Consider the following 24,130-nt stretch of genomic DNA (forward strand, 5'->3'; position numbering starts at 1 on the left):
ATTACTATCATAAAGACTCGACACACCTATCCATTTCCTTGGGAGATTTCTTGTCATACAATCTGTACCAACTATAAATTCCAAGGAAAATTCTTGTCCTTCATAACTATTGGAAAATGAAAAACACCACCAACCCTGTCACGTGAGCTTTGAGTCTAGACACGTGAGCCGTGAGCCTAGATACGTGAGCCATGAGCCGTCCACCACAGGGATGGTGCCAACCAAGTTTACCATTGTGGTGGCTAGCTTATACAAGATCCATAGTCCTTAATTGATCTTTAACTTGAATCATTATCCATTATGAGTTATTCCCAAGTTATAATATATCAAGTTAATTGATCTTTAACTTGATGTATTATACATTCATAAGAAGACTCCATGCGCTACGGTAGCTAAGTAGGGGGGGTTTGATATGAAAGGCCAATGATAATTTCTTTTATGGTGAAATTTGTCTTTCAATACGATCATCTTTGCTTGGTTGCAGAATAGCAAGGTTTAGTATTAATAAACAATTTATGCATTTCCTGTGTCACAAGGCAACTAGATGATAAGGAGCCCAAAGCCCCTTTCCTAAATCCTTGTGTTTTGCTCTAATTGAAGAAAAAAACTAATATTTTATTGCATGCTGCCTGATGTCCAAAAAGTCTTTTTTTAATTTTAAAAAAAAAACTACTGCAATCAGATTTTCACGGGTTCCATCACTGATGTGAGTGTTAATCACAGATTAGCCTAGTGATTCTTCTAAATTCTCCTCCTTTATAAAGAGATTAGACAAATGATTTTTCCCAAAGAAGAACCTTAGCGAATCTGAGGTTCTGACTGTATTTGTTCTGCAAATCAAATTTATTGGTGGCAAAAACAGCCATCTTTTGATAGCTCTCATACACATTATATAATATTGTAATGATGATATAATCTCACAAAATTTGCCAAATAAACTTAATGGTGACAAAAATGGTCATCTTTTTAATAGCTTTCTCATATTGTAATGATGATATAATCTTATCAAATTTACTGTCACAAACTACTTTTTGATAAATAGTGAGATGGTTCACACAACTTCATTAACACGCATTTTTTTTTCAGCCATCCACAATTTACAAAATAATGAAATCTAGAAGAAGACCACCTTTTTTTTTAATGCTTGTATATTTGGGGTTTAAAAAGTAGCATAAATGCTATTTCAAATTCCAGGATCACTTAGAGGAGAAGCATCTTTTTAATGATGAGAATGAAGATGCTAAACTTAAGATGCATGCAACCTGAAGGACGTATGTTGATTATATGGGGAGGGGTTTATCACATAGGGGCAACCGTTTTATCTTCACGAATAAAAGGCGAATGACCCTCAAATGCCACAAGTCAAACTCTTAAAGAGTATGGCCCTCCCAACCTTACAGAAGGTTCAGGTATGGATAAGCAAAGAGGAGTCGGACCAGCGCTGAAATTTGAAGCCTTCAAAAGGCATCAAAGCCCTCCAAACCCTCTAGAGAAGGCCTCTTAGAAAATAGGGTTGCAAAAAAAAGGCCTCAATTTTGAGATTTTCTCTAAATTTTACACCAAGATATATATTTTGAAGGTCAACCTAGTTTATGGCCCTCAAATCGAAGGTCAACCTAGTTTACAGCCTTCAAATTGGTCCACTCCCTCCTGGAGTTTGCAGAGAGGAAAATGGCTTGCTTTTCAGTGTAGTCACGTAAAACTTGCTTGCCTTAAAAGTTATTCTGCTTCGAAGGGCATGACAAATGCATAGGCTCCTTCCCTTCTACTTGGCATTCGCTAAGTCCTTCCCGGTTCCTAAAAGGTAGGCAGGTGGTATGGGCCCTCTGACTTCTCTCCGGGGCTTTCCTCCCTAGAAGATCTCACCGGTGTTACCTGCGGATGGTTGGGACCATAATAAGATAAGAGACCGTTCATTTCGCATTTGTTTTGAGTCGGAACATTTACACATAAACATATATAATTGGAAGGTCAACCTAGTTTATGGCCTTCAAATTGAAGGTTGGGGTAGGCCTTCAATTTTCAGCCCTGAAGAGGACTCCATAAACATACCAACAGCATTTAAGTTGTGACAGGAATCATTGCGTATTTATGTACCTTAGCAAAGCATACTTTTAATAGCTGTGTGTATGTTCAACACGTCCATAATAATTACTCCACAATCCACAAATCAAACAATGTAGGCTTCCAATGGGTACAATACGACAACACTCACAAAATAAACATTCCCATAAAACAAATCATTGTGTATGGAGTTTTCTCAATGAATGTAGTTCTTTGCTACTCTCAGCTGCCAATTTCCAGTTCGAGGTATGTTTATCCAGAATTAATTATATCATGAGTGCTATAAGCATAAAAATAAAAATAAAAGTCTGGGGTACGTATTTGGAACCTCGAAGGTTTGTAATGTTTCCTTGTATGTTCTTGCTTGCATTAGTGAAAAGGTCCTCTAATTTGTAGCTCAAACCTTGCTATTTTTACGACGTAGGAACTCGTTAATGTCTTGAATGTTATGGTAGAAGTAGGACCCTTTCTTCCGAAAACCAAATGCCAGTGTCTCTGCACCAAACCCTCTATACTCCCCTTCCACAGATGAAATTGCAATGTCCGAGATCCTTGTCAGCAGGCTACTTGCTTTATTAAATTCTTGAGATCTAAACTCATCCAACGGCATCCACTGCATACATGACCATCCATCACATCATCATCGTAACTATACACATGATCATAGATGGTAGAACAATACCATCCCTCACATCAGCATTAACAGATTGATAACTATACATGATAAAAGAAGGTAAAAGATCAACATCCTTCACATGACAGAGTTTTGACATCCATACCTTAGCTGCTGCTATTTCAGTTTCCTGCAGCACTATTTGCGAAGATAAAGGTCGTAGCAAGCAGAGAAAAAAGATATCCGATTTTCCAAATGCCACGTCATGCGCTTGCCTGCTCAAAAAGGTGAGTGAACTGCAGAAAAATAGTGTAGCCTCCTAAATGCCAGAGTTAAAATAAAATGCACTTATAAGCAACTCTCAGGTTTGGAGCTTTACAGGAGCTGATCCCACCAACGCTCGAAAAGAAGAGGGGGTGGTAGTGGTGATTTAAGGGCGGGCGGGCAGGTGGGGGGGGGGGGGGGGGGGGGGGGGGGGGATTTGAAATTAGAATCAACCACATCCCATTTTCACCCGTGGCTACAACTTCCCACACACTTTTTAGGGCACCGCCCTTTGCTTATGGACAAGGGATCCAAAATCCCACCCATTGGTGATTTTTCAGCCTCATTTGCAAGGAGCCATAGTGTATGCTTAAGGCTAACATATAGCCAGATTATAAGGTCTCTTGTAATGGCAACAAACTTATTTAACAGCTTTTCCAAGTTGAACAAAAATCCTATGGGCTAGCATCTCGTTACCAGGACCTCATGTAATAAAACCATTTTATTGGAGGAGAGGATATTTGATGTAAACTCCCTCAAACTAGCCAAGGTAATGTGCAATTAACATGTTCAGAAGACACAAATCTCACTTAGGGGAAGGGCCAGTAACACCTGCATGGAGAAGGCCTCTATGCATGTAACTAGCTCCTTTGTACGCACAGAAACAATTGTTTTGCTGTGACTTTGTCTTGGGTGCCATTGCCTGCTTGCCTTTCCTCAACTCGGAATTTCCATGTGACTAAAATGTGTTGCTTAAACGTCCAGTTTTATGTCTAATATTTTGTTGATTTTAATTTTGTCACAGTTATTAGAGGTGGTTCATGAATTTTTGCAATTCCAATTAGCAGCGGCTCTTTCTGTTTCCATTGTCATGCGAAGGATTGTGTATTATGTATCAATATACAAGTCAAAACCTCGTGTAGCAAGTGGAAGAAATATGCTAGAAAACCCAAACTCGTCTCTTCTATCACTCCCTCGTATAGAGCCATAGCAGGCCATGAGTGACCATGTTTAAGAACTAAACTGATCTTTGATTTCCTCAGGCAACCCTGTCTTGGGCACCTGTGTTCCCCATACTCTGATACAAAAACTGGGATAGTCCACACAAAAAATATGGTAGCTAGAGAAACTAGTAAGAATCAAAGAATCAATTTGAGTGCCAAGAGGCGCAATGGACCTGAAGCCAAGAACTTCAACAAACTCGGTATCCACCTGCCATTTCATACAACAATGCCAAAAACGTTAGAACAAGAAAGTTTTTGATTTCTCCTACTTGAAATACTTGAACGAAACAATGAAGTTTTTGATTTCTCCAACATTAAGAACAAGAAAGTTCTTTATTTCTCCAACATTAGAACAAGAAAGTTTCTCCAACTTGAAGTAATTGCACAAAACAAGACTTCTGCATGCTCCCTTGTGCACGATGAGAACTACGGCTTTTTAAAAGGGGATAAGAAAAAGCATGGTGACCTTACCCCCGTTTCCTCTTTGACTTCACGCCTTGCTCCAGCTATGATATCTTCTCCCTGCCATTTTTTGTACAAAATGCCCTCTTAGAGTGTTGAAAAAGAAGTGAAGACCCCAATCGGGGGCTTTACAGACACATGTGAAGGGGAGATCTCACTCCCCCATCCCTTATAGGCAGGGGGGATCTTGGGGGATTTACACACTCTTGACATGAATCCCAGAACCCCTCCCTAAAAATAAGGTGGGTGGATAGATGGACAGGAGAGACTCCTGAGGCTCCATGAGCCTGGGTGGGGGAGATTCCATCCAGTTTTTCCCTAAAAACCCAGTTTGTGAAGGCCCTAATGAGGCAGTAAGGACAAAACTGTCGCATCGTGAAAAGGGGAGATCTCCTCGTGGGTGGGGGACTCCAACCCCTAACCGTCGTCCGATGTTGCAGGAGAGATGTCTATAAAGGCCCTCAACAAGAACTAACAAAAAAGCATACATCACCTTTCAGCCCTTAATCCTTCTCCTATGCTCACCTGAAGAACTACACCAGTGGGCATCTTCCAGACGCCTGAACCTTGTGTAGGACCTGACCTTTCTTGTACAACCAGAACCTACTAGCAAGTAAGAAACACTTCAGCATTTACCTCTTCCAATATTCTAGTTTTAAAAAACTACTCAGCTAATCAGCTATATGGACAACAAGGGAACACACCATTAAGAACTTGAGAAAAGTGAAGCAAACATTTCAAAGTGAGGCAAAATGGACCTCATTTTGATCATTAATGATGATCGCACCAACACCAACTTGATGAGATGCGTTCAAAGGAAGAGTGGAAGGAACTTCAGGAATCCAATATGTCAACATGAGATAGTCCTGCTCAGCATGGTGATACTTAAAACCTTCCTGCAGCATGATACAAAAGTCAAACATTGAAAGACATGATAGTTTTTAGTATTAGAAAGGTAGTCTCTACCATACAATATGGACACAGACTTTTAAAAGCTAACAAGAACTAATGAATGGGCATGGAAACATGCATAATCAAACTGTTGCAATGGTTTATTTGTACCGCAATTGCATGTATCGCAAAAGGTTGTAGATTAAACATTATATCTTAGGGCCCCATTAGCCCATGGCTATGACATGTACTCTTCCATGTCAACAGTTCTTCATCCTTACTCATCTTAAACCTAACAAGCCCACACTACAAGTTCTTAAACCTAACAAGCCCACACTACATGTAACTTACCACTATCATCAATTCAACATCACACAACAATCGTATCTCTCTCCACTTCTAGGTTAATGATAATCCTCCGTGTATTTGTAATCTAAGCATCTTACCTTACCCTAGCCTTAAGATAGACTTAGAACTATTGTTCCCTTCCTTAAGGAAACCTTCACAAGGCAAGGCAGAACCCCACAAAAGTCCTCTCTTCCCTTGCAGACGGCTGCCCCTTCTCCACTGCAGCCAGGTTTCCTCTCCACCTTTCCGGTAGCTACACCTTCTCCACAAGCAGCTACCCCTCATCCTCCTCAACAGGCTGCTGTGTCTTGGTGTTTAATCACTAGTAGCTGCACACAGATACTTCCGGGTATTGATCTTCCATCTGCGAGCTACAAGTAAGTGAATTCAGATTTTAAGTAAAGAATTTTTGTTGTGAATCTGATAAAGGATTCTCTCTACGGCTAACACCCGTTCGGTGCCGGGTAGTCCAAGCTTTTGGAGAACCACGGTCCAAAGGTGCTGAGATCGGGAGAGCCAGACGTTAGTACAGCAGCGCCTGTTTGTGCGTAGTCCTGGAACACCAGTGGGGCACTCTCCGCGGAGTCCAGTGAAGGCACAGGACCGTAGAGACTGGACCACTCAAGTGATCGCTCTCCTTCGAATATCTACTTCGAGCCTTTTGTTTGGTACTGTTTTCATTTGTACATGGACATCATCTGGTTCATTGAACCCATGGAGCATTGTATTTGTTAAATACTCCCAATAATATATCATATATTTAGGGGGGGGTCGGCCCATTCCGGCCCCAGTGCTGGTGTCCATCTATTTCATTTCAAATTTCAGTTGTTATTAAGTTGTCCATTTCAAATTGTGATATTAAGTTGTGCTATTACGGGTGTGGGTGTCCAACGGAGTCTATTACCACTTGACGGGATCGGTTTCATTGGTATCAGAGCACGGTTGTTTCTCTCTTCTTAGTGGGGAAACGAACCTGTGTATTGGACACCCCGCTTCTAGCACACTTAGCACAATGGACAGCCAAGGCAACCCTTTGGAAGTGCCTAATTCGAGGGGCCCATCAAGTGCCTCGCATGGTTCTGATACTCTACGAGGAAGGCACAAGCCCCTTGAAAGGGTAAATGATAGTGATTCAAAGGGACAACTGTCTCGAGGAAAGACAGTCATGCTAGAAGAAGAGCCTGATGCAATGAGGGCTGAAATGGAGCATATGAGAAAGCTTTTGCAGGCACAAGAGCAAGAGCTGAAATTTTTGCATGAAGATCCCCATGTGCAAAGTGCCATTGAAGCAAGGAAAGCTAATGCAATGGTAGATGTGACTTTTGAGTCCATGGCATGAGAAGTAGGCAAGAAGCCAAGAGAGTTGGCACTTTCCTACCTCCTCCGCAAAGGTGACATCAAAGAGGGGAAAGACGGAGAGCTGAAATTCAGAAATCCACCTCGCTTGAAGCATGGAGATCCCGCATCTCAAAGGTTGAGGTCATTTATGCAAAAGGAAGAGGTGACAGTCACCTCTCGTCATGCATCTTCTCCACAAGGCACAAAGCCTGACAAGTATATATATGCTAGTGCTCATGGAGGGCATGATGGTCACATGCATTCAAGACATGTATCCCATGGTAGGGGTGACAGGTCTCCCACTAAAGAGCTTTGCCTTCTGAGTTGTCTCATGTAGAGACATTGCCTTATGCAGGAAAGTCACATGCATCTGATTCTCAAGTTCGTGGAGCACACGCCACCGTGCTTCATGAAACTTCTATGATGGCCCATGAAGCCCATGCAGATAGGGCTGCCCCATTGAATACAGGGAAAAGAAAAAGAGAGGACCATGAGCCTCATGCCAGAAAGCTCAAGGAATTTAAAGCAGGTGACAAGTCTGTTAAGTTTGATGTTTTTCATGGAGAGCATGATGCTTCCAAAGTGTTAGCATTTGTGGCACAGTTTGACATTGCTTTTAGCGATGAGGACTTCACTGAGAAGTCTAAAGTACGCCATGCTAGCATGTTTTTGAAAGGGACCGCTGCTCATTGGTGGATCACTGAAAAGATCACCAAGGACCCCATTTGCACCTGGAAGGAGTTTAAGGACAGATTCTATGCTCAGTTCTTGCCACCAAATGCGGAGCAAACTCTCACCCAAAAGTGGGACAGACTTGAGCAAAGAGATAATGAAAGTCTGTAACAGTATATCAACAAGTTTTGGAAAGTGTTGCTGGAGGTAACTCCTTTTATGCAAATCACTGAGGATGAAAGAAAGAGGAAGTTTCGCTCTGGATTGCACAACCAGCTTATCGTTCAGGCATTGAATTGCACCCGAAACATACTTTGCAACAGCTCACAACCTCTGCTCTTGCTACGGAGCAATTGGTGCTCAAAATTAAGCAGGATCAAGGCGGTTCAAAGGGGAAAGACAAGGCTGTCCCAAGTCTGCAAAAAGGTGGATAGCCACCTAAAAAGAACTTCCGGGAGACCCACAAGGGAGGTAAAGCTGAAAATACCTCATCTAAAGATCAAAGCCCAAAGAAGAACAAATTTGGCTTGACCACGGACCAAAGAGAGCAATATGCCAAGGAGGGAAAATGTTTTTCTTGTGGTAGCAAAGAGCACATGTTTCAACAATGCCCTGACCGCAAACCAAAGCACGAGGACAAGCAGACCAAGGCTAATGTACATGCAGTTCCCGATGTGCAGGGAAACACAAATCATGATGCAAAAGAGCGGATGGTATGCAAGGCTTGGGATCAAATCAAGGATCAGCCCGCCTTATTCATCTTTGATGACTATGCAACCAATAACTTCATCTCTATACAAACGGCAGCTGCATTGGGTATTAAGGTTGAAAACATGGAACCTCAGATTGAAGCCGAACATAGTTGTTTCTCGTACGCGTACGAATAGGTTCGTACATACGAGTCGTACGGTACGATACCGTACGAATTCGTACGATATCGTACGGTACGAGTTGGTTTTTTTTTCAAAAATATTTTTTCCTTGAAAAAAAAATCCCAAATGCTAAAAAAAAATAGAAACCCTGCTTTACGAAGATCCCAAATGCTCGCAATACTTCGCGACTTTCGTGTCCACTCAGTATTCCATATGGGGTTGTGGAGAGACCTAAAAAATCTGGCGAGGTAGACTGGTAGTGTACACTTGATTGGTAGGATGAGAGAATCTTGCTACATCACTTGGGGATCCCTGGTATAGGTAGGCTAGACAATTAGATTCTCAAGTTATACACGAGGGAGAACATTTGAACATGGCCATTTTGATCTAGAGAGGAGTCCCTAAACTTATCACCCTAGATGCACTCCTCGTATTTGTGCAAGGACGGTCCCTTAGTCATAAACGCTACACTGGGAGACCTTTGGTATTGCATTACCCATCCAGGTTCTTTTTTGGAGACAATCGGGAGATCCAACCGAGAGAGACACATATCCATGTACTGGTTTCTCAAGCACTATAGACTCCTCCCCTCCCAACCTTCCCTCACATTCAAGCTTGAAGCTCCATAGCTTGTAAGTGTAAAAAATAAAAACCGTATTTTATCGTACAGTATCCGAAAATTTCATATCGTACCAAAAATTCCCATACGGTATCGTATCGTACGGTATCGTATTTTCGTACCGCAACAACCATGAAGCCGAAGCTGCATTTGTTGGTAAAGAGGTGCAGGTTACCCCATTGATAGGGAAGTTGCGCATACATATCGAGGGCTACCTTGATAATGAACATTTCTTAGTTGCACCACTAAATGGATGTGATGTATTGTTGGGCAAGCCATGGCATCATAGGCTTGAACCCCGCAAAGAATACAAGACCGACACGATTTCTTTTATGCATAAAGGCCGCATGCATTTCATTGATGCGAGCAAAGAAGGGGATTCCATCCCACTTGAATCTCACATCCAAATTAATAAAGCAATCAAAAAGAGTCTTTCTGCGTACTTGGTTTTTGTTCGTGATAGCCTTGTGCCAAATCATCAAAATGTGGATGCTATGACTAATGATAGGCTGAATTTTCTTCATGCATTCAACGACTGTTTTGCTGATGCACTGCCAGGCGAATTGCCTCCCCAAAGGCCCGAGGATCATCGCATAGATCTTGTGCCAGGTAGTTCTCCACCTAACAAACCCGCATACCGTGTGAGTGCCGCACAACAAGAAGAGTATCATGAAGCAGGTAAATGAGCTTTTAGAAAAAGGTTTTGTTCATCCTAGTTCCTCACCTTATTGCTCTCCTGTGCTTCTTGTTCAAAAGAAAGACGGCTCATTCCGCATGTGTGTGGACTATAGAGCCTTAAACAAGCTTACCATCAAGAACAGATTCCCAATTCCGCGCATTGATGACATTTTGGATAAGCTTGATGGTTCGGCTTGTTTTAGCTGACTTGATTTGAAGAGTGGTTATCACCAAATACGAGTGGTGCCACAAGATGTCCATAAAACTGCATTCAGGACAGCCTTTGGATTATATGAATTTTTGGTAATGCCTTTTGGTCTCACCAATGCTCCTGCTACGTTTAATCGTATGATGGATAGGATCTTCCGACCCCATCGCAAATTCACAGGAGTATTCTTTGATGATATCTTGGTTTTCTCCAAGAATGAGCACGAACACAGAACTCATTTGGTCACAGTGTTTGAAGAGTTACAGATGCATAAACTTTTCATTAATGCCAAGAAAAGTGAGTTCTTCCTTTCAGAGAGACATTATCTTGGTCACATTGTATCCAAGGATGGAGTAACAATGGATCCTGCAAAGATAGAGACCATTTGGAATTGGCCAGAATTGCAAAACGTACATCAAGTACGTAGTTTTTTGGGATTATGCTCATATTATCGGCGTTTCATAAGGCATTTTGCTATGATAGCCACCTCTCTACATTTTGCTATGATTAGCCACCCCTCTACATGATCTCACAAAGAAGAAAACCACTTTCAAATGGACTTCAAAAGAACAGGATGCCTTCTTGCAGCTCAAGCATGCTGTCATATGTGGACCCGTATTGATTGTTCCTGACTTGCAAAAATCATTCGTGGTAGAATGTGATGCCTGTGGCGATTGCAAAGGGGCTGTCCTAAATCAAGAAGGGCATGCAGTTGCATATGAGAGCCGTCGATTACATGATGCTGAGCTTCATATGGATATCTATGAGAAAGAGCTCTTGGCTGTAATTCATGCCTTAAAGATATGGAAACATTATCTTCTTAGGGCTGAATTTGTAGTCAAGACAGATCATCAAAGCTTGAGATACTTTCTATCTCAAACAAAGCTTTCGGAGAAGCAGATGAGAATGGCAAACTTTCTTTCCATGTTTCATTTTCAGATTGTGCATACTCCGGGAAAAAAAAATGTGGTGGCAGATGCATTATCCAGGAGGCCTTATGTAGCTGCAGTCTCAGTGGCCTCTCATGGGGACTTATCTGCTATGCGAGATTTGTATCATTTGGATGCTGATTTTTGCCATATATGGACTGATTTGATGGCTGGTCATTCACATGCCTCTTATGTTATCAACAAGCGTTATCTTATGAAAGATAATTGCCTATGTGTGGTGAAGGATTTGTGTCCAAAGGTTATGGAGGAATGTCACGCTCCTTATGCTGGTCATAGAGATATCATGCCCACTACACGCATGATTGACAGATATTTCTTTTGGCAAAGCATGCGTAAAGACATTGAGGCTTATGTCCGTGCATGTATTACTTGCCAAAAGGTGAAATTTGACAGGCAAAAACCTCCAGGTTTGCTTCAACCATTGCCTATTCCCTCGCAACCTTGGGAAAGTATTACTATGGATTTTATCATGGACTTGCCTAGATCCCAGCATGGGAATGATGCTATTTGGACCATTGTGGACAGGTTTAGCAAGCAAGCTCATTTCTTGCCCGTCAAGAAAACCATTAAAGTTGATCATATAGTAAAGCTTTTTCTTGGTAACATTTTCAAGCATCATGGTATACCTAAATCCATTGTTGGGGATAGAGATCCCAGGACTACGAGCCTCTTTTGGAGGGCTTTATTTGATAACATGGATACTAAACTTGAGTTTTCATCAGCTTATCATCCCCAAACGGATGGCCAAAGTGAAGCTGCAAATTCAGCTGCCGTGTTGGATTTGTTGAAATGTTATGTGGCAGATCAAAAGACTGCATGGGAGAAGTATCTTCCTCTTGTTGAGTTTGCCTACAACAATACGATCCATGCCTCCACGGGAAAGGCTCCGTTTGAGATTATTTATGGCAGAGTGGTATTGCCACCCATCCTTCGTACAAAGGATGAAATTTTGCAGCTGATGAATATGTTCATGACTTGAAAGTAGCCTTTGCTCAAGTGCGGACAGCCATTGCAAGGTCACAAGATAAGCATTAAATGGCTGCTGACAAGCATAGAAGGGACATGCAAGTCAAAGAAGGTGATTGGGTTTTGCTGAAATTTGAGAAGGCTAGGCTTCGGAAGAGGCCCGGACGAAAAACAAAAAAAAAATGATCATATCCTAAGCTTTCTCCTCGCTATTATGGACCCTTCAAGGTGATTCAAAAGATCAATGAAGTGTAATACAGGCTTGCTTTACCTAGTCACAGGAAGATTCACAATGCATTTCATGTGAGTCTTTTTCGGAAATATGTGGAGCCAACCTGTCACAGAAGACCCGCCATAGATTGATGAGCTTGAGGAGATCCTCCGACTAGAACAGATTGTTTTTCACAAGGAGCGAAAGCTACCTGCAGGAAAGCTTTCCAGGAGATACCTTGTGAAGTTCAAAAATTATTTGCCTATTGATGCAAAGTGGGTAAATGAGGATTATTTTGTTGACTACCCACAGGTGTTGCACGCATATCTTGAGGCTTTTCAGTTGAGGACAACTCTTTAGAAGCCCAGGGGGATGTCACCAATTGGCCGACCATTCGGTCCATCTCCAATTTTGTGTCTCGTTCACTTGAGGCCAGGCCGGTGTCTCATGTGAAGAGGCCAGTATTTTTGCTTGACATGGACGGGAGCCAGACTGGTGCCACCCGTGTGTTAGCAGGATGGTGTCGTATGGACGGGAGCCAGACTGGTGCCACCCGTGTATGACCTGGACTGTGTTCTATCCATGGGATTGTCACGCCATGGAAGGGCCAGTATTTGTGCCGTGTCTTACCTATGGGACTGTCACTCCATAGGGAGGCTCGTGCCTGGAACTGTGTTTTACCTATGGGACTGTCACTCCATAGGAAGATCAGGATTTATGTTTTATGTCATGCCATTTTTGTGCCCGACAGATATTTTGTATTTGTTCCATGAACGGGAGATATGTCCATGATACTATTTGCACATGCACTCATGTTTTGCATGTTTGAAACTGTTTTCGCATGACTTGTATTTTTGTGTTTGCTTGCTTGACGTGTCACTTACTGAGCAGGGACGCCTGCTAGTGAGTCGTGAAGTTTGCTCTGTCTTCTGACGAGTTTTGTTGCATGTGAACAGGTGGTAAGTGTATTACACTTATTGGTGTAATAGTTTTAATTCTAACCTTTTGTTTTATAAGGTTGTATGTTCACATTCACTTAAAAGTGAGCACCCACTATGGGCACCCACATATGGGCCAAGGTGGGGAGCCACACTTAACCTTTTGTGTGTGTGGGGGTGGGTGCATGGTCACCTACCCACACCACCATGAAGTTGGCCACCCCCATGCAAACGTGGGGAGCCGGCCAGCTGTGGTCATGTTACTACCTCTCCAATCTCTACATAAGAAAACGCCCACCCTTCTGCAGAGACAGGATCGTGCGCTTCCATCTCCACCATCTCAGCAGTCGACGATCGTTTCCACCATTCCTCAGGCTGCTCCTCCTTCTCGTGGCTCTCAGGCGGCTGCATCCCCTCAGAGGGCTCCTTCCACCATCTCTCAGGCGGTTGCCTCTTTTCAGCAGGCTACGCTGCCTACTCTGCAGGCAACTGGCTGCCATCTCCAGCAGGCTGCTCTGCTTACTCTACAGGCGGCTGTGTGCCAACTTCAGCAGGCTACGCTGTCTACTGCAGGCGATTGGGCGCCTCCATCTCCTCTCCTACAGCCAGGCGGCTGTGCACTGCAGCCAGACTGCTGCTGTACCTATAGCTGGTGGCTGCGCAGGTTTTCCATCTCCAGCAAGTTTTCCATCTCCAGCAGGCTGCGCTTGTTCACCAGCAGGCTGCAGCCGGGGCTCTCCTCCCTTGCAGACGGCTGCCCCTTCTCTACTACAGCCAGGTTTCCTCTCCAACTTTCCGGTGGCTACACCTCCACAGGCAGCTACCCCTCATCCTCCTCAACAGGCTGCTGTGTCTTGGTGTTTATCACTAGTAGCTGCACACAGATACTTCCGGGTATTGGTCTTCCATCTGCGAGCTACAAGTAAGTGAATTCAAATTTTAAGTAAAGAATTTTTGTTGTGAATCTGATAAAGGATTCTCTCTACGGCTAACACCCGTTCGGTGCCGGGTAGTCCAAGCTTTTGGAGAACCACCGTCCAAAGGTGCTGAGATCGGGAGAGCCAGGCGTTAGTACGGGAGCGCCTGTTTGTGCGTAGTCCTGGAACACCAGTGGGGCACTCTCCGCGGAGTCCAGTGAAGGCACAGGACCGTAGAGACTGGACCACTCAAGTGATCGCTCTCCTTCGAATATCTACTTCGAGCCTTTTGTTTGGTACTGTTTTCATTTGTACATGGACATCATCTGGTTCATTGAACCCATGGAGCATTGTATTTGTTAAATACTCCCAATAATATATCATATATTTAGGGGGGGGTCGGCCCATTCCGGCCCCAGTGCTGGTGTCCATCTATTTCATTTCATTTCATTTCAAATTTCAGTTGTTATTAAGTTGTCCATTTCAAATTGTGATATTAAGTTGTGCTATTACGCGTGTGGGTGTCCAACGGAGTCTATTCCCACTTGACGGGATCGGTTTCAGCTCCTTTGGTAGTTGCGTTTTGGAGATCTCCTTCAGGCACACATCAGCGCTTCTCTTGGCACTAATTCTAGGGCTATTTTCAGCCTCTTTCCTTCATCTTGGCGAACCCTCAAACCCTAGTATTCTGCACCTAGCACCGACTAGTATTATGCACCTAGCCCGCTACTGCACGTAGCCCAAACTAGCGGCAGCACTGTGCACTTGCTCCATTAGCCTCTCCCTCCCTTACTTCATCGCGCATCAAGTCGGCTCCCATCTTCACCCGTGTCTTGATCTCTAGTTTGAGTAAAATTCTACATCTTTCTTTCACCTCACCTAGCATCTAGGGAGGAGTGGGCAGCCCCCGGGTACCTACTTGCAGCCTTTCCATTGTAAATTCAAGAGGATTCCATGACTTCTACACCAACTGTTATCTCTTCATCCATTCCTCAACTTCCCATGGAATCCATCTTAGATGGAACCAATTATCTTGATTGGGCACTACAGATGAAGACTCTCCTTCGGTATCATCGGCTATGGAATATTGTTTCTGGTACTAATGCCTCTCCCGATGCAACTTCTCCTCAGGCTGAGATTGATGCCTGGGCTGACAAAGATGCAAGGGCCATTCCTTAATCTTTTTCAACATAAAACCCTCTATTGCTCGTCAATTTGATGACAATGACGAGGCACGAAGCTTCCAAACAGAAAAAGCGCTTCTGCCAAGCACAGAAGAGCTCCTGAAAACGATGATGGAGCAAATAAGTTCTCTGAAGATGTAGCTTGCCGACGAAAAGGACAAACCCAAAGAAGGCATCTCAGATCTAGCACAGGTCCTACTACATATTGAAGAAGAACGAAGAAAAGACGACGAAGCAAAAAGAAAAGCAGATGAAGAAAGAGAATTGAGACATGCAAAGGAACAGAGGGATAGAGAAGCCACACGCAAATTTGAGGAAGACCGACGCCGCAAAGAGAAGACCGGACCGAGAGTTCGAGCAAAGACTCAACTAGGAGGCTGTGCAAATCCAGAATCAACAAACCATTGCACAAATTTTGGTGGCTCTCCCTCATCAACCAGCACCTTCCTCGTCCTCCACCACCCCTACCACCACCATCATATGAACCTCTTCAAATTTTAGTAACTATGATGGTAAGTGTGATCATGCTGCAATTACTCAATGTATTCATCAATTTGAAGAACATTTTCCATTAGCTAAAATCACAGATCCACAAGACTAAGTCCATGTGGCCACCCCCCAACTCACACAGACCCCATCACAAGCCAAGTCCGTTTTCATTGGAACACCTTCATGGCTGATCTCAAAGCCCGTTTTCTTCCATCACAATACATGACCAATCTTGAGGATGAGTTTTACAAACTCACTCACCTGTTTTGACCTATTCAAACAAGGTCATTACACTGGCCCAACAATTGGGCATCTCGGAAGAAGAAAAGCTCAAGCAGTTTATTCAAGGTCTAGATACTACCATTAGGTGACCAGTGCAGAATTTTGAGCCTCATACTTATGCACGGGCACTGACCCTCGCTCAGAATCAGGAGCTGATGTTGAGCGGAGGTAAGCCCAAGCAGGTACAATCTACCCCAAAGCCCCAACAATAGTCATCCACCCAACAGTCATCTACCCAAGGTAAGGGGGATCAGAACAGCAAAGACCAAAAGGAAAATTCTTCACGTCAATCGGACATAAGAAAGATTCTACGCCCAAGAAGACTCCTGAGGAAAAAGCTAAGGAGGACATAACTGGAGGTTATCTCCAGCCTGATGAACAAACACGGTACCGAACAGAGAATCGTTGTTTCTTCTGTCACACTGTGGGACACGGGAAGAAAGATTGTCCTAAATTCCAGGCTGAAAAGTCTACTAAGGCATCCACTTCCACAGTAGCCACCATAGAATCATCCACACCTCTGCCATCAACCTCGAATGCCGTTCAGCTTTTACCTTATTTGAATTCAGTGCAACGAGTGGTATTTGATGATAAGCAGGAGGGTGAGGTTGAGGGCAAGACAAAGGCTCTCATCTGTGCTTATGGCACTTCAAAGGGACAGCAATTTATTGTCCTCTTCGACATGGATAGTTCTGAGGATGCCATCTCTCCGCAGTTGGCTACTAAGATGAGTTGTACCTTGGTTCCTTATTATTTGGATGTGGATGGGTTTACCCCTGGTCTACGTACTCACATTACTCATAAAGCTCTACAATTTGAGTTTCAAGTTCAGCGGGATTTCATTGTCTCCCCTATTTTAGGGTGTGACATGATCCTCAGGATCCAATGGTTTAGACAATATGCACCCATTCCTGATTGGAAGTTGGACACTTTTATCATCATTGAAGGCTTTCCTGAGCCTTACGTGATTCGCGGGGATCAGAGCATTCCTGGCATTCCACTCATTTCCCACATTCAAGCCCAAAGAGCGATCAGAAGAGGAGCAGAGTGTGCGTTACTATACGTCCGCTCTCAGTCTAATGCAGTTCAAGTAGCACCCGCAGGGGTGCAACGGATGGCTAGTCTTTTAACTCAATACAGCAACATCATGTTGCAAGACGACCTCCCACCCAGTAGACCTGAGGACCATCACATAGAGTTGGTTCCTGGTTCAAAACCTCCCAGCAAGTTTCCCTACCGCCTTTCTAAGGCATTGGAGAGCGAGCTCGAACAACAATTAGCTTAGTTACTCCAATCCGGTTTTATCCGACCATCATCCTCACCATTTGCCGCTCCCATTCTGTTTGTCCAGAAGAAAGATAAGTATGCACGATTATGTGTGGATTACAGGGTGCTCAACAAGCTAACAGTGAAGAATAGGTTCCCCATTTGTGGTGATGCCCTTTGGTCTCACCAATGCACCAGCGACGTTCAACAAAATGCTGTCTCGGGTTTTTTGGGATCTCATTGGCAATGCGTCTTCATCTTCTTAGATGACATTCTTATCTTCTCAGGGACTGCAAAGCAACATAAGCGAGATTTGGCATTAGTTTTGCAACTCTTGCAAGACAATGAGTTGTTTATCAATGCCAAGAAGAGTGAGTTTGGAGTACAAGAAATCCATTACCTAGGACACATCATCAGTTCTTCAGGTATTAGCATCAACCCTGAAAAGGTACAGGCCATTCTCACTTGGGATGTCCCCACTACGGCCCAAGAAATCCGCTCATTTGTGGGCCTTTGTCAAGCCTACAGCACACATATGGACAAGTTTTCTAACCTTGCAGCACCTCTTACTGACTTGCTCAAGGGCATGAAGACTCGTCATCAGAAAGTGTCCGTCATGGGCAAGGCTCTAGAGGCATTCCACGCCATGACGAAAGTTGCCTCTGAGTCTCTGGCTTTGAAGTTGGCGCCATGGGATGATCCACCAATGCCAGTAATCTTGCCATTGGAGTTGTTTTACAGTAAGATGGTAGACTAGTGGCTTATTATAGCCGCAAGTTGAATAACGCCGAGAAGAATTATTCGGTGTATAACAAAGCGCTCTTGGCAGTGATGACCACTCTTAAACATTGGAAGCACTTCCTTTACAGGACTTCACGGTTAAAACGATAGATCACCAAGCACTTAAATGGTTGCAAACCATGCCTAGTGCTCAATGGAGTGACAGGCAATCCCGATGGAGTCAATTGTTCCAACAGTTTAGGGGAACGATTGAATACATTCCGGGCAAGCATAACCCCGTTGCCGATGCTCTTAGTCGTAGGGGCACTATTCAAACATTGCAGGAGTCCACTCTGCTTGAAATTCAAGGCAAAGACTTAGATAGTATGAAATCCCAGTATCTAGATTCAACAGAGTTTGGGACTCAATATCAGTTGGCCCTCAACTCCGACAGAGGCCATTACAATATACAGGATGGATGGTTATTTTACAAGAACCGCCTTTGTGTACTCAAAGACAAGCGTCCAGTCCTCCTCCATGATGCCCATGATTGTTGGCGAAGTTAGAGAGGTCATTCTATTGGCCTAAGATGCGTCGGGATATCTACCAACATGTCTAATCATACCAGATATGTCAAAAAGTGAAAGTCCCTCATACCAAACAAAAAGGGTTACAACAGCCTTTGCCTATTCTTAAGGGACCCTTTCATGACATCAGTATGGACTTCGTAGGCCTCTTCTTGCCTCAGCTGGATCTAGAAACACAAAGTGTATGACCATTGTTGATAGATTCAGTAAGTTTTGCCTCCTCATTCCATGCAAGCAGACAAGCCACAGCTGAGAACATAGCTCGCTTGTTCATTCGGTTTTGGTATCCCATTGGTGGTTTGCCACGAACTATCACATCAAATAAAGATCCAAAATTTACGGCCCACTTTTGGAGAGCATTGTTTGACAATTTTGGGACTAAGTTGCAATTGTCCAGTGCATTCCATCCTCAAACAGATAGCCAAACATAAATTTACAATCAATTGGCCTTTGACGTTCTCAAATCATACTGCCATGACCAGCAATCGAAATGGGAACAATATCTTCCTTTGATACAGACAATCCTAAATGATACTCACTCATCGAGTATTGGCCAAACGCCGTATGAGGCAGCATTTGGATGCCGTTTCTCATCTCTTTTGACGAGACAGGTGTCACCATCTCTTAAGGCCAATAAGACCACCGAGACATTCTCAGAAATCATGGAATCAGTTAAGAAGCGCCTTGCCAAGGCTCAGGAAGCATATACCCAGCAAGTCAACAAATCCAGGCGAGATGTCCACTTTAAGGAAGGGGATTGGCCCTTGGGTGTATCTTCGCATCATGAAACAACAGCTAAAGCAAGTGGGCAAGCGTTGTCCTAAACTCTCATTCCGAAGTTTCAGCCCATTTCCAGTCCTTCAAAAGTTAAGTGATGTCTCTTTAAAGTTAAAGTTGCCGAAAAGTTGGACTATGCACAATGTCTTTCATGTTTCTTGGTTGAAGCCATATGTAGGTCCAGCATTGCAGGATATCTCAGAAGAGCAACAACCAAATATGATTGACGAAGCTGAAGTTATAGCACCAGAACAGATTCTCCTCCACAGATGGAAGCATGGATCCGATCGAAGAATCCAACAATTCTATACGAAGTTTAAGGATTGCGGAACCCATGAAGCAGTTTGGCTTGATGAAGAGATCTTTCAAGAGTACCCCCAGTTGTTGACGGACTACTTGGAAGCTTTGAACCTGCCGCCAAGTTAAGCAGGAGGGAATGTCACGTGCACCCTGTGTGATATGCAGCAGAAGTCTTTGTATTGGAAGATCCTGTCACACAAATGCTCACACCGTCTTCTGTATCCTGAGTTTCGTGAGTTTAGCAATCCATTTCAATACTTCAAACTTTCAAGAGATGAGAGAGAGATAGATGAGAACTGTACACCAGATTGGGTCCCGAATTACCAACTGAAGGGCCCCCCTATCCCGATAACGAGATAGTATTTGCTTTATTTCTTTAGAGAGAATGACTGTGGACTGTAGATAAGCCAAACGCAAGATCTCGGAGGATCGGAGAGTGGCTGATCTGTACACTGCTGTAGAAACACCTCGATGACTTGATCTCGAGCCTATGCACTCTTCCCAAGGGCATGAGGAAGGGCTGCACACCTGAGGCTGAGAGAAGAAGAAGGTGGACTGTTCTACACTATGTTAGAATGCTGAAAACACTTATGAATGCTGTGTTACCTTCACCAGATGACTGCTGCATGTATGGATGATGCACAGAAGGCTGGACACTGATGCAAACTGCAGATTCAGGGCTGGAAACTGTTGTAGACTGTTGATTCAGGGCTGGAAACTGCTGTGGACAGAAACGCAGACCTGTAGGGGTGCTGAGGGACTGAAACGCAGCAGTTTTGGGGCTGCTGGACAGAAACTGCAGGGTACTGAGGCTGCTGGACAGAAACGCAGAGGTCTTCTGCTGCTGGATAGAAAAACGCAGGGTACATACTGCAGGCTGATTTCTGGCGTTGAACTGATGTAGAGCTGTAGGCTGAATCTGGGACTGTAAGGAACTGAATCAGGGGTGCTTTGGTGCTGAAAACAGGCTGACTGGAGGCTGCTAGCAAGCGCCTAGGGCTGTATGAAGCAAGGGTTCTCAAGACTGGAGAAGCAAGCTTATGAGCTCCAAAGGCTGGATTAGTCTAGGGCTGAAGGCAAGAATGCTCCTAAGGCTGAGGAGGAGAGCTCTTAGCACAATGAAGACTAAATGAGAAAATAGGCTCTAGGCAAGCCTATTTATACTAACTCGAGGTTGGTCATTTAATAAAGTTTATATTTATAAATGCCCAATAATGCAAATAATGCTAAATAAATACTAATAAATATGGAAAAAATACCAGATAAATCCCAGTAAATTCCCTAAGGCTTCGGGGATGTTCTAAATGATGCACAAGCATATGAATGCATATTATGCAGGATGCAGAGTGCTTTCTGATGCAAACCCTAAGGCTTCTACTGACTCTACATGCATGAATGATTCTCTCCAAGTGGGTTAAGGGACTTGACTGACTGACTGACCCGCTAAGGCTGAGGAATGACCTACGTAGCTCATGCCTGACTTATCCTAGACTGAGGATGTACAATGGGGTCATGGCGTACGACAATTATCATCCCATTGGGTTCTAAAACTGTACAACTGTTGCACTTTTGATGATGAGCCATCTTGTCACCATGCACTGAGTGCAGAGTGCATGTGACATTCCCTCCTGATTAGCTTGGCGGCAGGTTCATGGCTTCCAAGTAGTCCGCCAATAACTGGGGGTACTCCTGGAAGAACTCCTCGTCGAGCCATACGGCTTCGTGGGTGCCTCGATCTCGGAATTTCGTATAGAACTGACGAATCCGTCGACCGGAACCATGCTTCCATCGATGAAGAAGGATCTGCTCAGGCTCAATCACTTCTGCCTCGTCTACCACGTCTGGCTGCTGTTCATCTGAAACATCAAACACTTCTGGACCAACATATGGTTTTAGCCAAGAAACATGGAAAACATCATGCATTGTCCAACTGGCAAGCAACTTTAACTTCATTGAGACATCACTTATCTTCTTAACTATTGGAAAAGGACCAAAACTACGGAATGAAAGCTTGGGACAACATTTGCCCACTTGTTTCAATCTCTGCTTCATGATACGCAAATAGACCCAATCCCCTTCCTTGAAGTGGACATCTCGTCTGGACTTATTTGCCTGTCTGCTATATGCTTCCTAAGCTTTGGTCAAGCGGTCTTTGACTGACTCAATGATCTCGGAAAATGCTTCCGTGGTTTTATTAGCCTCTAAAGATGGAGACACCATTCTCGTCAAAAGAGAAGAAAAACGGCGACCAAAGGCTGCTTCATATGGAGTCCGTCCGACACTGGATGAATGAGTGTCGTTTAAGATAGCTTGGACCAATGGAAGATAGTGCTCCCATTTGGACTGCTGGTCATGACAGTATGACTTGAGGACATCAAAGGCCAACTGGTTATAAATTTCTGTCTGGCCATCTGTCTGGGGATGGAATGCACTAGACAACTGCAACTTAGTTCCAAAGTTTTCAAATAATGTCCTCCAAAAATGCGAGGTAAACTTGGAATCTCTGTCTGATGTTATGGTGCTAGGCAAACCACAAATTGGATACCAATGCTTGAGAAACAGACGGGCTATGTCCTCGGCTGAAGCCGTATGCTTGCATGGGATGAGGATGCAGAATTTACTAAAGCGATCCACAATGGTAAAACACTGAGTGTTACGGGATCCAGTGGATGCTGGTAGAGGCCCGACAAAGTCCATAGATATGTCGATGAAAGGTCCGTCGGGGATAGACAAAGGTTGAAGTAAACCTGCCTTCTTTGTATGGGGAACCTTGACTTTTTGACAAATCTTACAGGCTTGTACATGTGCATAGACATCACGCCTCATCTTTGGCCAATAAAAGGACCGTTCTAATTTCTCGAGGGTACTGTTGATACCCCTATGTCCTCCAACTAAGGAGTCATGGGCATGCGGAACGCTTTTCCCGAGTAACACAGAGACGGTTCTTGTAGAACAACCAACCGTTCTGTACTGAATAGTGGCCAGGCTCAGAAGTGAGAGCCAAACTATACTGAGTACCAAACTCAGGGGAGTCGACATATTGGTCTTTCATACTATCCAAGTCCTTCCCCGTGATTTCGAGAATGGTAGCTTCTTGGACTGCCTGGATGCTGGACTTTCGACTGAGAGCATCTGCTACTGGGTTATGCTTACCAGGGATGTATTCAATCATACCTCCAAACTGTTGGAAGATTTGACTCCACCTGGCCTGTCGATCACTCCACTGGACACTTGGCATAGTCTGAAGCCACTTAAGTGCTTGGTGGTCTGTTTTCACTGTAAAAGCCTGTCCATAAAGAAAAGGCTTCCAATGTTTTAGCGCTGTGATCACAACCAAAAGCTCTTTGTCATATACCGAATAATTCTTTTCGGCGACATCCAACTTTCTGCTGTAATATGCCACGGGTCTATTGTCCTGCTGGAGGACTGCACCTATAGCTACATTGCTGGCATCGGTGATGACCTCGAAAGGTTCGTCCCATGATGCTAACTTTAATACATGTGCTTCTGAGGCAGCTTTCTGGAGTGCACGGAATGCATCAAGTGCCTTACCTGTAAAACTGAGACTTTCTGCTTGCGAGTCTTCACCCCCTTGAGCAAGTCGGTAAGAGGTGCTGCAAGGTTGGAAAACTGATGGACATGGGTACTATAGGCCTGACAAAGACCTACGGCTGAACGGATTTCTTGGGCGGTCTTAGGAATGTCCCAATCTAAGATCTCCTGAACCTTTGATGGGTCCAGTCTAATCCCATCGGAACCGATGATGTAGCCCAGATACTAAACTTCCTTAACACCAAAGATAGACTTTTTGGTGTTTATGTAGAGCTGATTATCTCGCAAAAGTTGCAAGACTTTCTCCACATCTTTCTCATGCTGCTCCGCAGTGGCTGAGAAGACTAGTATGTCATCAAGGAATATGAAAACACACTTCCCAATGTGGACTGCGAAAATCCTAGACATCATCTTATTGAACGTTGCTGGTGCATTTGTAAGCCCAAAAGGCATGACTACGAACTCGTAGTGACCACGCTCTGTCCGAAAAGCTGTTTTTGGAATGTCAGCTTCAAAAATGCGGACCTGATGGTAACCACTCTTGAGGTCGATCTTAGTGAAAAAATTAGCACCGTCTAAACGCTCCAAAATGTACTCTATCCTGGACATAGGAAACTTATTCTTGATAGTGAGTTTGTTTAATGCCCTGTAGTCTACACAAAGGCGTGCAGACTTGTCCTTCTTTTGGACAAATAGGATAGGTGCAGCACATGGGGAGGAAGAAGGCCGAATGAATCCGGCTCGAAGAAGCTCAGATAACTGCTTTTCCAACTCGCCCTCTAAAGTCTTGGAAAGACGATATGGAAACCTGCTAGGAGGATCTGATCCAGGGACCAAATCAATGTGATGATCCTCAAGGCGAGAGGGTGGGAGACTGGGCGGGAGATCGTCCCTAAGCATAATGTCCTGGTGTCTGGATAGGAGGTCTGCTAACTGAGGGACTGAAGATGTAAGGGAT

At 44.0% G+C, this 24,130-nt stretch overlaps 1 protein-coding gene across 2 annotated transcripts in view; it reads right to left on the reverse strand.

The window, feature by feature from the left end:
* Nucleotides 1–2,214: 2,214 nt before the first annotated feature.
* LOC147623328 (nudix hydrolase 2-like) overlaps nt 2,215–24,130 on the reverse strand; it is an 87,189-nt gene continuing 65,273 nt past the window's right edge. For both annotated transcript variants that reach the window (XM_086821467.1, XM_086821468.1), the window contains 6 exons: nt 5,166–5,303; nt 4,933–5,010; nt 4,417–4,467; nt 4,119–4,153; nt 2,844–2,952; nt 2,215–2,677 (listed from right to left, as the gene is read on the reverse strand). In XM_086821467.1, the coding sequence (XP_086677593.1) occupies nt 2,462–2,677; nt 2,844–2,952; nt 4,119–4,153; nt 4,417–4,467; nt 4,933–5,010; nt 5,166–5,303 (627 nt within the window). In that variant the 3' untranslated portion in view covers nt 2,215–2,461. The remainder of the gene's footprint in view (nt 2,678–2,843; nt 2,953–4,118; nt 4,154–4,416; nt 4,468–4,932; nt 5,011–5,165; nt 5,304–24,130) is intronic.

This window comes from Cibotium barometz, chromosome 27, assembly GCF_041138505.1.
Source record: "Cibotium barometz isolate CiBa-2024 chromosome 27, ASM4113850v1, whole genome shotgun sequence".
Classification (NCBI taxonomy): domain Eukaryota; kingdom Viridiplantae; phylum Streptophyta; class Polypodiopsida; order Cyatheales; family Cibotiaceae; genus Cibotium; species Cibotium barometz.